The sequence below is a fragment of the Sciurus carolinensis genome, chromosome 17 (assembly GCF_902686445.1).
Source record: "Sciurus carolinensis chromosome 17, mSciCar1.2, whole genome shotgun sequence".
Classification (NCBI taxonomy): domain Eukaryota; kingdom Metazoa; phylum Chordata; class Mammalia; order Rodentia; family Sciuridae; genus Sciurus; species Sciurus carolinensis.
In genome coordinates this window covers 31,012,172-31,026,774 of record NC_062229.1, presented here as the reverse complement: position 1 = coordinate 31,026,774, position 14,603 = coordinate 31,012,172, and the positions used below count along the sequence as shown (strand labels likewise).

The 14,603-nt window shown below is 46.3% G+C and overlaps 1 protein-coding gene across 5 annotated transcripts in view; it reads left to right on the top strand.

The window, feature by feature from the left end:
- Window positions 1-14,603, top strand: part of Xylb (xylulokinase) — a 46,959-nt gene that overhangs the window by 6,220 nt on the left and 26,136 nt on the right. For all 5 annotated transcript variants that reach the window (XR_007105828.1, XR_007105829.1, XM_047531475.1 and 2 more), the window contains 7 exons: window positions 1,339-1,419; window positions 3,892-3,978; window positions 4,589-4,717; window positions 5,589-5,654; window positions 7,984-8,056; window positions 10,364-10,482; window positions 13,486-13,567. Coding sequence is in view for 3 of the 5 variants with exons in the window: in XM_047531475.1 (XP_047387431.1) it covers window positions 1,339-1,419; window positions 3,892-3,978; window positions 4,589-4,717; window positions 5,589-5,654; window positions 7,984-8,056; window positions 10,364-10,482; window positions 13,486-13,567 (637 nt within the window). In the remaining 2 variants the exon portion in view is untranslated. The remainder of the gene's footprint in view (window positions 1-1,338; window positions 1,420-3,891; window positions 3,979-4,588; window positions 4,718-5,588; window positions 5,655-7,983; window positions 8,057-10,363; window positions 10,483-13,485; window positions 13,568-14,603) is intronic.

Sequence of the window (14,603 nt, the reverse complement as noted above, 5' to 3'; positions counted from 1 at the left end):
CCATAGTCCCTGAAATTGGAGGTCAAACAGAGGAGGCACTTGGTGTATGTGTCAAAAGCTTTTCTTAGTCCTCTAATGCCTGTTAACCAATCCCTGTATTAAATTGTTCCTGTTAAAAGTAACTGGTATGATTTCTTTTTTATCAACCTGACCATGTCTCGTATACTGGAGGATAAAGGATAAAGGATTAGGTTAAAGGATAGGTTTTTAACCTGATAGACTAGCTGGAATGTATTTCAGAGGACTGAGCCAGACCAAGGTGGGGGTTCAGGGAGTTAGAGACAAGCATTACTGTTAAGAGTTCCCAGAAATGACATTAAGGGCATCTAATATACCAAGGCCTTCACTGGGGAGGCAGGCACAGGAGAAAGATCAAGGCTTAGGTGTGGAGTCAGGGTGATTTCTGAACCTGTTCCTAACTTGTTAGACCCTGCCTGAGGTTCAATAAATAGGACTACAGCTGGCAGCACAGTCAGGGATAGAAGGAGCCCTCTCAGCATGGTACAGGGACAGCTGGATCAGGCAGAAACTGTGGTGATTTCTCTGTCCTCAAGGAAGAAACCAGCTGAGGTGAATCTCTGCTTCCTGCCATGAAATCTTAGGAGTAGTGTCAAGGTTACTGGTCACCCCCATTCATCCTACCCATGGGATCTTTTTGCAAAGAGAATTCCAACCAGATAGTGGAGGGCAGAATGGGGACTTGTGACAAATGACCACCTCATCTCCATCTATTTCCTCAAGCTTGGGTTCCTGCACACAGGAGTCTGGATCTGGAGCCTTCCTCTGATGGAGGAACTCTCTCACTGCTTTGCTCCTCACTTCTCGGTTGTAGTCAAGCCAGATCATGACTATGGGGTTAAAAATGCAAATAAAAGAAACCAAAGTTTGAGCTGATTTGTTTTTGCTCCTCCTGAGGGCTTCGAAGTCATAAATTGAAGAAGCAAAACATAAAGATCAGTGGTTTGCGATTCCATTTATTTTAAACATTTAAAAAAAATTTTTTTTAGATGTTAATAGACCTTTATTTTATTCATTTGTTTATATGTGATGCTGAGAATCGAACCCAGTGCCTCACACTTGCTGGGCAAGCGCCCTACCACTGAGCCAATAGCCCAGCCCTATTTTAAATACTTTTAGTATAGTTGACCTTTTATTTGATTGATGCCTACTTGTTTAATTAATGTACTCTGGTGCTTATAGATCCTGTCATTAGGGCCTTCTTCATCTGCCCAGAGCCCTTGCTGTAATGGCAAACTCTTGCATTTCCATTTTGAGGCATGTGGCTTACCCAATTCAGTAGTTCAGTGTAGTCATGGTGGATTCTGTTCTTTTTCTCAGGCTCTGGACATCATCTTGGAGAAGATGAAGACTTCGGGCTTTGACTTCTCTCAAGTCCTAGCCTTGTCTGGGGCAGGCCAGGTTGGTGTACAACAGCCCCATCTGTCCCGTGAGAGTGGCTGTTGGGGGCAATGGCCTGGGTGTGAAGGTGATATCTCCTTTGGAGCACACATTTCGTTGTGAGTTTAAGTGCCTCCTGCAGTTTCTCTTTAGAGACTATATAACTTGCTTCAATACAAAAGGATCTGGGACAGTTCTTATTAAGAAGCAGCATGTAAAGTAGGACATTTGGTGAGGGAACCAAAAAGAGCTCCTCTAAAGAGAATAGAGGGGGCATTTAACATGAATTTATTATGACTATGTGGGAGACACTAAAATTGCTTTTCTGTTTCCTGGTAGTAAAAGCAAAATAAGAAATGGTACCAATAATGGCAGTAATTTTAGTACTAGGAATAGTAGTCATGATAATATCAAGGAATGCTGACTGAATCATTAGCATGGCCAGGTATTGCACTGGGGAGTTCATGTCCATTATCTTAGACCTCATAGCAGTTCTAAGGGGGCACTGGTTATGTTGGTCAGCTTAAGAGCTCTGGGCATGCCCAACTCCGCCATCTACAAGCAGTGAGCTGGGGAATATCACCAGCCTTCTGGTGCCTCCAAATTCTCACCTGTCATAGGGTCATTGTGAGTGCTATTTACATAGAACACTAGTATATAATAATCCTTATTAATGTCACCTATGGTTTTTATTATTATTGGCATTCACCTGAGGAAACTGAGGCACAGAGAAGTGATGTCACCTGCCCAAGTTCATGTCACTGCTAGAAAGGAAAATCAGCACCACATCCATCTTATCCTCCAGTCCCTTTGCTGTATTGGAGTCACTTTACTCCTTACTGGATTACCCGATTTTTACCTCCTCACTAGATGGACTTCTAAAGAGACCTTTTTCTCCACCCCTGACCTAACCGGAGTTTATTGTTCTTCTTCTTGTTAATCTGGAAGTATTCCCTGGGTGATCCATATCTCTCACCTCAACCCCAGGCCTGGACACTCATTTCCTTCCTAGACATCTGTTTTAGTTAACTTTTTTAACACTGTGACTAAAAGACCTGACAAAAACAACATAGAGGAGGGAAAGTTTATCTGGGGCTCACATTTTCAGAGGTCTCAGTTCCTAGCTCTGGGCCCAAGGTGATGCAGAACATCATAATGGAGGGGCATGGCGGAAGAAAGCTGCTCAGGACATGGCAAGCAGGAAGCAGAGAAAGCTCTGTTCACCAGGGACATAATATAAACCCTCAGTGACCTGCTTCTTCCAGCCACACTGCCTACAGTTACTGCCCAGTTAATGCATATCAGTGGATTAAGCCACTGATCAGGTCATATTGCTTATAATCTAATCATTCCACCTCTGGAACTTCTTACATTGTCTCTAAACTATAACATCTCCAGTCCCCATGGCTAGGTGCCCTACAAGTGCCCTATAATAATATGTCCTAGAGTGAGTATGCTGTCTTCCCCCACACCTCCTTCTCTTCAGATTCCCTTTCTGGGGGAATTCTCACTGTCCTTGAAGGACTAAAAGCCATGTGTCATGCTGACTACTCCATCTTCCCGCCCCCCATCCAAGGGGTCTCCACATCCTGTTGATTTGTATGCAACTCTTTTTTTTTTTTTTTTTTTTTTGCAGCGCTAGGGATATGAACCCAGGGCCTTGAACTTACAAGACAAGCACTCTACCAACTGAGCTATATCCCCAGCCCTGTATGCAACTCTTGAATCTACCATGTCTCTGCCAGCTCTGTCTCTGTCCCAGGCCAGCTGTCCATCCCTTCACTCTAGGCTGCTGCTGCAGCCTCCCTGCCTCCTTTCTACTTTTCCCTGACTCCCACAAGCCCTTTCATACACTCAGCCCTGACCTTAACACTCCCCTAAAACCCATAGCTCCTAACACCTCCAAGGTGATCCTAGTCTCCTGAGCCTGGTTTTCAAGGTCGTCAGTGCTCAAACTGCCTCCTCTCTCACCACCCAGCAACAGGCCCATTGCTTAGAATGCCACCCTTCACCAAACTTGCCAGGCTGCCTCTCACCTATGGATGCTCTTCATTCACTGGAGCTCCACAGGGTTCTGTTCCCTGACTTAACTCCAGTATCCTGAGAAATAGAATCAATGGCATCCTCTTCATCTGTCCCATGTCTGGCATGATCTAGGGGCTCAGTGGATTGAATGAATGGCACCAGTGAATTTCAAGTAGTGTTTCAATCAGTATATTTAAATACAGTTTTACAAAAAGCACCCATGTACACAACAGTAATTCTTTCTTGGAACCTTCCTACAAGTTTCAGTGTGATAGGGCAGAGTTCTTCCCCACTTTCTTGAAATGAAAACCAAATCTCATAAAGGTGGTGAGCTCTGTAATTAGCCATTGCAGGGACAGACTTGGAGCCCAGTTCTTTGGTGTGTGGTCTGGGTCTTTCTGTGTCTCCAGGAGGCTGTGACGTCAGTGTGTGGTCACATGAACCTGTGCTTGGGTTTCCCCTCAACAGCAACACGGAAGCATATACTGGAAGACTGGGGCCAGTTTGGCACTGACAACCCTGTCACCAGACCTCCCGTTACACCAGCAGCTGCAGGTAACTGTGGCATGTTTTGAGAGTCTGAGAAACTTCTGCAGAGAGGACAGAAGGGCCCCAACTCCTATGAGCCTTGAAGCCTGGGGGTTTATGCATTGTTGAGAATGTGCACAGATGGCTTCAGCAGTAGTTCTGTGGGTGGTCTTCCCTGTCTCCCCAGGTGGAATTTCCCCAGTGTCTGGGCAGGGGGTTAGGTGCTAATGACATGTATCATTCCCAAAATAACTTCAAGCCATCCTTCACATGCCACTCAGGAAGCTCCCTTTGGTTCATGCTGTGAAGGCAGGAGTTCTCACTTCCCCTTTCTCTCCTGAGTTCCAGAAGCCCCTGCAAAACCTGCTCTTGTCTGGAGCCACAGCCCTTCCCTGCCAGTCTCTAATGTTGTCTACTGTGCTCAGGTGCCCTCACTGGAAGAGAGCCCTTCACTTTTAGGCCTTCAGAGAGACACACTCATGGGCCAGGCTAAGGGTTGGCCACTGATGGGTCTCCCAAGGTCACATCCCCGGAAGAAGCGTTATACCTGCTGTGATGGGCAGTGTGACTGCCAGCATCAGGTGGCTCTTTGAGTCAGCAGTGGCACTCAAGCCTGCACCTTTGCGCTTCCTTCCAGGCTTGCTTTTCCATCAGCGACTGCCCAGTGTGGATGGACTCCAGCACCACAGCCCAGTGCCGCCAGCTGGAGGCTGCCGTGGGTGGGGCCCAGACTCTTAGCTGCCTCACAGGGTCCCGTGCCTATGAGGTGGGCAGCACCCACCATGGGCTCAGGAGTGGGGCAGGTCTTTTCTCTCTGGGTATCTGGGAGGGTGGAGTGGGCGCCCAGCCTCTGTGGGAGTCATGTGAAGTGGTGCTGGTACTAGCCCAGTGGAGCCAGGATGGGACTCGCTGCCCCTGCCTCCTGATCCAGGCTGTCCTGCTTTCCTGTGCAACTACTGGGCCAGGGCAACCTCCTCCCATGAGTTCCCAGGTCAGGCTAGGGTGTGAACGGAGCTAAGCTCCTCACATCAAGCTACTGTGCATGGGTGAGATGATGGTACCTCAGTCTCATTCTCTGAAACCTAGACACAGCAACAGGGCTTCCACTGTGGGTATTTTGTACCTGAAGGGAGTCAGAGAACAGAAGACAGTGCACTGTCTGACTGGCTTCAGCCCCAACCCCAAGGTCATGTAATTGGCCACTGTGGATAAGGTGACCCTCACTGGAGTAGAGGTTTGGAGATCAACCCAACTTAGGCCACCTGAAACAAGAGGAAGTTGGGTGGAGGGAATATATGCATAAAGACTCTAGTGTTTCATCTGCATAAAGGCTAGTCCAGTTCTGACATGTGAGAGGCCCTCCCAGAAGGCCCAGAAGTTACTTCTGTGTCCTTAGGGTGCAGGGGGATTGTTTATTGCCAGAGTATTTGATTACCTAGAACATTTTAAGGATTCTAGGCCAAAATATATAGTGTGAGTGTTCAGTAGATACTAAGCATTTCCAGATCTGGGGCCTTTCAAAAGTTTTTATTTTACCACCTAATCTCCATTGCATGCTATGTTAAATTCTCTTTATGGAGTTGATTATTTATTCTGTGTAGGATTTTAGTTTCTAAGAATTTGCCCTCTTTTTCCAGCGTTTTACAGGAAACCAGATTGCAAAGATTTGCCAGCAGAACCCTGAGGCCTACTCACACACAGAGGTTGGTTCAATATTCATGTTTGATTGAAAGTCACAGATGAGCCAGGCATGGTGGCATATGCCTGTAATCTCAGTGGCTTGGGAGGCTGAGACAGGAGGATCATGAGTTCAAAGCCAGTCTCAGCAATAGCAAGGTGCTAAGCAACTCAGTGAGAACCTGTCTCTAAATAAAACGCAAAACAGGGCTGAGGATGTGACTTGGTGGTTGAGTGCCCCTGAGTTCAATCCCCAGTACCCATCTCCCCAAAAAAGAAAGTCACAGATAAGTGGGGGGTGGTGATGACACTCCTCAATCCCAGATACTCAGAAGTCTGAGGCAGGAAGATGACAAACTTGAGACCAGCCTGGACAACTTAGCAAGACCCTGTCTGAAAACAAAAAATAAAAAGAACTGGAGATGTAACTCAGTGGTGGAGTGCTTGTATAGCGTGTGCAAGGCCCTGGGTTCACTCCTTAGTACTGTGGAAAAAAAAAAAAAAGATTACAGTGAGCTGGAAACCTCCTATTGTCTGGTGACATTATAGCTGCCTTAACTTTGCAGGGCATCACTCGTGTTTGTGATAAATACGCTGTAAATAAAACTGCTCTGCTTCCAGGCTGTTAAAAGTGTTTTGTTTTTTTTTTTAATTTTTTTGAATTTTTGGTGTTGGTCATTTGGAAGATATGAAAACTCTGCTTGTATAAGAACATAAAGATGAAAAACAGTTTTTGTACCTTTTCTACATTAAGATATGTTTAAAAGTTAGGTGTGATGGTGTACACCTGTAATCCCAGCAACTAAGGAGGCTGATGGAGAAGGATCCGAACTTAGGAGGATCACTAGCCTCAGCAATTTAGCAAGGCCCTAAGCAACTTAATAAGACTCTGTCTTAAAATTTAAAAAAGAAAATTATAAAGGGTTGGGGATATGACTCAGTGATAAAGTGCCTCTGGGTCCAATCCCAGTACCAAAAAAGATACATTTAGATACACAAATATTTATCATTGTGTTACAGTTGCCTACAGTATTCAGTATGGTGACATGCCATGTAGGTTTGTAGCCTAGATGCAAGCAAGAGGCTCCACCATCTAACCTGGGTATGTAGTATGCTTGGTTTGCGTGAATACAGTGCATGGTGTTCCCACAATGATGAAATTGCCTAATGATGCTTTCTTAAACTCTATCCCTGTTATTAAGCAGTGCATGACTGTATTCAGTACGCTTTTTCCCTCATTGTCAGTCTGTTGTCAAAAAGGAAGGAAGGGATGGAATTGAGAGAAAGAGAAGTCAGAGGCTCTCATGACCAGAAGGGGGCAGGGGCAAGGGCAGGGTAGAAGTGGTGGGACTGGTGTCTTTCTGAGACTACAGTAGATCTGGGTGCCTTTGGGACTCTGTCCATTCACTTTCCTGTATAGTTGATATAGGAAAGTGCTAGGCACTTGATTGGTATGGATCAGGGTTTTCTTCGTAGATAGGTGGGACTGGAACTTTGTGTCCTTCAACCTGCATCACAGGAACCCAAATTCTTCCTGGTAGCAAAGTTGCCAAAAGCCAGCACTTAATGCTACCCAAGAAGCAACTCCACACCCTAGCTGTTGAGTTTTACCTTGTAATAAGAAAACAACCATCTCAGAATAAACTCAAGGTACACTTTTTATCTTGGAAATTCACACACAGTTTATTATTTAATGATTCCAGGGTCCAGATTACTCTGTCGCATGAGCCATGGAGGAATGCCTCCCCAAATTCTGTGTGTGGAATAAAGGTGGCCTAATGGGGACAGGAGGTAGCAGCACTCTGTCCACCACGTGGATTCACAGACCCTCAGGCTGACATTGAAGTTCCATCAGTGATTTCATCTATCACTTGATTTGGAGGTCCGGATTCTAAGGGACCAGCTTTTATTTAACCATGTCCCAAATCCCCAGGAGCGTCTTGGTTCGTTCTGAGTCCTGTGGTCACACATCCTCTTCCCTGTGGCCAGCTGAAAGAGAAGTGGTGGAGGAAGTCAGGACAATGTTCCCCTGCACATGGATTCTAGAAGGAAAACCAGCTTTTCTGTGCACAACTTTTTCACAAGGCTTTTGTTTTTTGTTTTCATTGATCTTAACATTTCATGGCCTGTCAGAAATTGCAGCGAGTGAGTGCTCTCCCCAGGAGTCAGTTCTTGGAATTCCAGCTGCTCTTATCCCCAGATAAGATACTCAGTCTCCACTGTTTACTTGGGCATTTTGCTCAAAGTTTCCACTTCCCTTCCCAATTTAAAACTCTCTTCTTGTTGTGTCAGAAGCATTCTGTAACAGGGTATGTGGAAGTGAGTAATCTTGCACTATGTTTCTTTCTTTTTCAGAGAATTTCTTTGGTCAGTAGCTTTGCTGCTTCCCTCTTCCTTGGCTCTTACTCTCCCATTGACTACAGTGATGGTAAGCCTTTGGAGTGCTGGCTGGGTGCTTGTTCTGAGTGCTTGTGGGCATGTGGGCATGTGGGCAGTGAGAGCCCCATCCACCCTGGGTGGATGCTAATCTTGCAGCTCTCATCATTGGGCAAGAAGGGAGTATATTAGTTATCTTTTGCTGTGTAACAAGTGACCCCAACACTTAGCAGCTGAAGACCAGAAGTATTTATTTTCTCACATAGTGCCTGAGAGTCAGGAATGTGGGAGTGGCCTAGCTGGATGGTTATGGCTCAGGATCTCTCTCAAGGTGGCTGGCAAATTGTCAGCCAGGGAGGTAGTCATTTGAAGACTGAATGTCAAGATTGAGCCTTCAGGATCATGCCCATGACTATTGACAGGGGGCCATAGTTCCTCACAGTGTGTCTCCTCTGTAGGGCTATTAGTGACATTGGAGGGGAAGAGAAAGGAAGGAAGCAAGAGAGAAGGCCAAGCAGAAACTGCGTAGACTCTTACTTGGAAATTTAGGAAATGACAAGCCATCGCTTCTGCCTCATTCTACTGTCCACACTGGCCAATTCCAGTAGAACGTTGGGGATGATTTCACAAGATGTGAACACCAGAAATCAGGAGTCAGTGGGGACCGTCCTGGAAACTGTCTCCCACAAGGAACTACTAATTGAAGCTTTTGTTCATATTTGTCTAACTCATGAGTGTTGCCAGCAAAGAGGGAAAGCTGGGAGAAGATCACCGAAGGTACCCAGATGAGCCTGATATCTTAGTCCATTTCTTATGACTATAACAAAAATACCTGAGATGATTTAATTTATTAATAATAGAAATTTATGTGACTTGTGGTTCTGGAGACTGGAAAGTCCAGACACCTGCTCAGCGTCTAGTGAGGGTCTTCTTGCTGCATCAGAACATGGCAGAGGGCATCGTGGCAAGACAGCAAGTATGCTAGTTCAGATTGCTTGCTGTTCTTACAAAGCTACTGCTGCCATCACAGGAGCCCCATGCTCACGACTTCATCTAATCCTAATTACCTCTCAGAAGCCCAACCTCCAACTACTATTATCAGGAATTTGGGGATTAAATTTCCAACACTTGTACTGTTTTTCCCCTTAGTGCTGAGAATTGAATCTAGGGCCTTACATATACCAGGAAAACTACCACTGAACTATATCCCTAACCCTTTTTTTTATTTTATTTTGAGACAGGATCTTGCTAAATTGCCTAGGCTGGCTTTGAACTTGCAATCCTCCCGCCTCAGCCTCCTGAGTAGCTAGGATTGCAGGTGTGCACCTCTGCTCCCAGCTCCCCAACACTCGAACTTTTGAGGCACATGTTTAAATCATAGCAAAAAAAGAGCAAGAACCCAGACCTGAGGATGGGGCTTTAAATGTCTAGTGATGCCCTGAGGCACATGGGAATTCACGGAAGTTATCAAGTGCTGGTTGTTCTATGCTCAGCATGACTCTGGTTTCAGAGAGAGAAAGTAAGGTTACTGAGGAGTGGTCCCCAGCTTCTCTCAGTCTAAGGGAACAGACACGGTTGCATCCATTTAGCTTCATGGGCCTGTAGAAAAGTAAACCCAGTATAGCCTGAGTGCTCTCTGTACCTGTCCTCAGGCCACTCGTGCTGCTGGGAAGTCAGTGGACATTCCAGAGGTTCACATGCCTCAGTTCAGTGGGGCTCTTCACTTCTTTTCCCTCACTCTCACCTGGGAAGTCACCTCCTAACTTACCACGTTTCTAACCCCCTCACCTGGCACATGACACCTTCAGGACCATTTCAGCCCATTCTGCTGCCTCTACCTTACCCAGCAGAGGAGGCATTCCCTCCCCTGTGCCCTGGGTTCTCTGATCTTTCCTATCCTCAGGGAAAGAAGAAGTACCTTGTCTTAGGAAAGACCTAGTGAGCTGAGCTCAGTGACCAGCGTGAGGACATTTGGGGGAGGCTGAGAGCTTTCCTTGAAAAGTCCATGAGCTTGGGAAATCCCTGTGGGCAGATCCATATCAGCTCTGGGGCTGCCTTTGAGTGGACACCTTGAAACCCAAAGGACACGTGGAAGAACAGATTTCCAGGCTGCCTTTGGTGTTTGATCTGTGAGGACATTTGGAGAAGAGGGTGCTCCGTGTGCTCCCAGGGACCCTGCTGTCCTCTGGTGGTCAGTTCAAGGACAGTGTGGTATGTTGCAGATCTTTTATGAATTAAGAGTCCCAGGTACAAGTTGGCTGCAGGAGAATTAGCTACTTTCTGCCAATTTTGTACATTTTCACCAAAGGTCTTTTTCCCATGTTTCTTTTTTTGTTTGTCTGTTTCCTTCCTTTTACAGGTTCTGGAATGAATTTGTTTCAGATCCAGGACAAAGTCTGGTCCCAGACTTGCCTTGACGCCTGTGCCCCTCACTTAGAGGAGAAGCTTGGCACACCAGTACCATCATGCTCTGTTGTGGTAGGTGCCCTCTTTCTAGCAACGGTTAAACTGGATTTTCTGCAGTTACAATCCCCATTTGTGTTATAGGTTTATTTTAGCTCTACAGTGTTATTGTTAACAGCAGACCACCAACAATTCCTTCTCAGGTTCTTGTCTCACAAACTCAAAGAATGAAATTCCCAGACAAAGGAGGGAAGAAAAGGAACAGCTCTCTCTGAGTAAGAGGTCCTAATAGAGGATTGCCATTAGAATGTACTAATCCAGGGGCTTATGGGCTGCTGGGTAGGGACGTTGCTCAATGTTTATGCTAATCGGATATCAAAAGAATGCTAAACCTATTGGTCCTCTTATGATAATCAGGTATCTGGAGGGTGACTTGTTCATTGGTCAGATCTGTGACATTCTGATTGTTTGTTCCCTTTTAACCCTTGAGTTTGAAATTATCTGTAGTGTCCACTCAGGTCTGTCCCACCCTCCCTTTTCCTACTTCTCTGAGTCAAAGGATTTTGAGTGATTATAATGCTTGGGATGTTTTGACATAGCAATCTACTTTTATGCGGTAGTATGCACTTCACATCTACTTAGAGAAGTCTTTTTGGGGCTCCTCGCCATAACTGTCTGCTTGTATCTTACTGCCTGACTACCTCCTGTCCATCAGGGCTCCTATAAGAGTGGCAGCTACGGGGAAGCCCTGACGTGTGCAGGCACACTCAGCAGTTTACTCACAGTGTGGACACAGGGCCTTTCCGTTTAGTCTCAGACGAGAGTTTGATGTAAGTCAAAGTAAAGTGTCTGGATCACTTGCTCATAGCAGGACTCAGGGGCACATAACGATTGCTGGCTTATGGCAGTGGGGGTTCTGGGTGATTGCATACCCAAGGTAAAAATGCAGACTGCTGGAATTCTATGACGAGGGACCACTACTGAGACTTGAAGCAGGCAGGCTGGGGGGACATAGAAATACCCAGGAACCTGGAAGTACACAGACTACTCAGACTGAATTCTGGATTTACCATGAACTGGCTGTTTAATCTGTGCCTTAGTTTCTTCATCTGGAACAATGGGAATAATACTGTTTTTCTTACAGGGGTATTGTGCAAATTAGCTGAATTATAATGTTTAAAGTGCTCAAGATGGTGCCTGGTCACATGGGTAATAAAAGACTTGACCATCAGTGTGGTACCACCCATTCAAATTAGACCCTGACTGTGAACACCCTGGTGGGCCCTGATTGACTAGTCCTGTTCTTGGCTGTTCTGTGAAGATAATGGAGTAGAAATAGACCTGGGTGCTGCCCTTGGGGTCCTGTGGTGGGGTGCACATGCCACACAGCCAGAATAACCAGGAGGAACTCTGTGAGAATGTTGGATGTGAAGGGAGGAGAAGTAGCCCTGAGGCCTGGAGAGAATCATGGAGCTTGGAGGGATAGGCCATCAGGAAGATAGAGTTTCGGGGAGTATTCCCCTCTGAGAATTTCAGCCACAGAAGCACTTTTCTTGGAAGATTCTGAAAATCTTTCAGACATGCTGAAAACCACCTTTACCATCATGGGGCAGAATGTCACAGCCAAACCACTATAATACAAAGTATGCCATGGAGGCCAGTGCGCAGATCCGAAAGAAGAACCGTCCTGCTCCAGAGGAACTGAAGGCGCAAGACCCAGATAGATCGTGCATGTCAGAAAGGCGGAGCAGCCTCATCCCGGGGTTGGCATCTGTCCATGCATGGCTTTTAGTTTCAGGTGAAATTGAGAGCAACATTTTGTCCAGGGAAGCAGACTTTGTTTACCTGATACCAAGAATGTTCCAAGAAGGAGCCAGTACAGAGACAAGCAGTGAGAGATCCGATTCTGAAAAGATGCATTTTCATTTGTCACATATCACATGATGGGGGAAGCCATTCTGGCTTCATGCAGGTGTCACCTGCAGCCCCCTGCCTGAGCTTCATTTCTTCACTTTCATTTCTGGGGCTTCTCTGATTGTATTTGTGTTCTGGGAACTTGGAGCTGCAGAGTGTTAACACCCCATAGGGCCCCTGTCATGAGCTGTGGATGGGAACTGCTCCTCTCCTATCCCTGGGAGGACAGTCCTAAGGTCCATTCCCAGCTCTCAGAGGTTCTTCTGTGGCCTGAGCCTCAGTTGCACACAGTTATGACCCTTTGACCAACTTGCCCTCCTTCCCTGTTCGTCTTTTCTAGTTCCCACTCCTGTCTCTTGGGATCATGTCCCCATACAAACCAACTGCATGCAACCCTGTCTCAGACCCTGGTTTTGGAGGCAGCCTAAATGAAAACATCAGTTTCCCCAGGCATTAGCTTGTTCTGATGGACATCTAAAATTTTTCTGGCTGAAGCAAAATTTTCTTTCCAGACACCAGGGAATCTTCGTTTATTTTAAACTTTGGAAACTAAGATATAGTCAGGGAAAGGAAAAAAGTTCTTTATTTTATAGCTACTTTCTCAAGCATATAGGTCTGTCCAGGGGTTATTCTATGCTCTGATCCCTAGTGTCTTGGGTTCCTGGATGGATCCCCTACCCCACCACTTCTGTTTTTGTTTTATTTTCTTTAGAACACTGTTCTCTGCACTTCCGTGTCTGATTATTGTTAATCCAGTGGCTGGGATCATAAGCAAGTGTGTAAGGTACTATCTACTCCCATGAGTTTTTCCACTGGTGTCCTGTTAATTTTTTTTTATATGCTGTATTCAGACTTTGTAGCTTACAAAGCAGGTACAACTTGAGGATTATTTTGTTCTAGCTGCCTGAATCTCAAAATCAAACGGTCTTCAGTGTGTCCTTATGACTGTGGCTTCAAACCTGCACTGGGCTCCTCCAGCAATTTGTGGACAGGAGGAATGTGCCTGGTTTGTGATGGGAAGTGATGCACCTCCAGACTTTGCAGAAGATTTCCTTCGGCTCCAGTGACCCAGAACCCGGAACATTCCCATGGCCTGAGGTGTGGACAGCTGTGCTGAGCAGGCTGGATTTATCTCAACAGAGCCTACTTGCTTTTTCTCCTCAGGGAGCCATTTCTTCCTACTATGTCCAGCGCTACGGATTTCCTCCGGGATGCAAAGTAGTGGCCTTCACTGGTGACAATCCAGGTGAGTGCTTTGGAGGATTTCACTCTTCAAGTGGATAACCTATAAGGTCCGTGCTGGACTTCTGAGAATTCCAGTCTAGTCTCTTGGTGAAGCCTTTCTGTGCTGTCCCTTTTGCTTTCCAAAATCTGCCTGCCTCCTTATCCCCGCCCCAGCTAGGTCCTGACCACCTTTAAGAACTGCTTTGCCCGTCCGTCTGCTCCCTCCTGTTGAAAACTGATGGCTGAGGAAAGAAGGTCATCATGCCCACTCCACCCCCAGCCTCTTTTCATTCCAAGCTAACACCTCAGCTCCTCCTTCCCCTCTTCTAGGACCCAGTTTTGAGTCTCTGCCTGGTCATTGATCTTTAAATAACTTGTTTCTCATCTGGACACTTTGTCTCCTTCCCTGGCTTCTCTGCTTCTCCTCAAAAGGGCTCCTGAGGTCTCTGAAGAAAGACCAGGTGGGCCACATTGAGTAGTACCCTGACCACTGGCCTTCAGTCCCACCCTCGGAAAAGCAGCCTCTTCCTAAAGAGCCACCAAATACCAAATTAGGGTTAAGACTGTGATGCCTCTACTCCCATCTTCTTCCTGTGCCCATAGAAGCAGCATTTTCTTCTCATCAGCCTGGGCAGCCTCATTTTACTGGTGGCCCAAGGTTCAGCTGTCCCAGAATGTGTTCCATCAATCCCTTGTGGATGGGGTTGGTGCTTCTTCCAGTGCTTGGGCAGTGCAGACAGTCTGAGATGCACATCCTTCCTTGTCCCTTTGTCACTTAAGGATAAGTTCTCAGAGGTGGGATTCCTGGGTCCAAGGCTTCTGGCAGGCACTACTGACTGAATCTCACTGGCAGAGTTCAAGTGTGCCTGTTCTTCCCCCCATTTATTGTTCAGTCATATGTCCATTCAGTGAGCATTTAGTGAGCACCTGTGTATATACAAGGGCTTCTTTTAGTACTGGGGTACACCAGCAAACATGCAGATAAGGATTGCCATCGTGGTCCTCCTGTCTAGGGTGGGGACCATCAGCACAACCTTGGTTCCTTCCTCTTCATATTC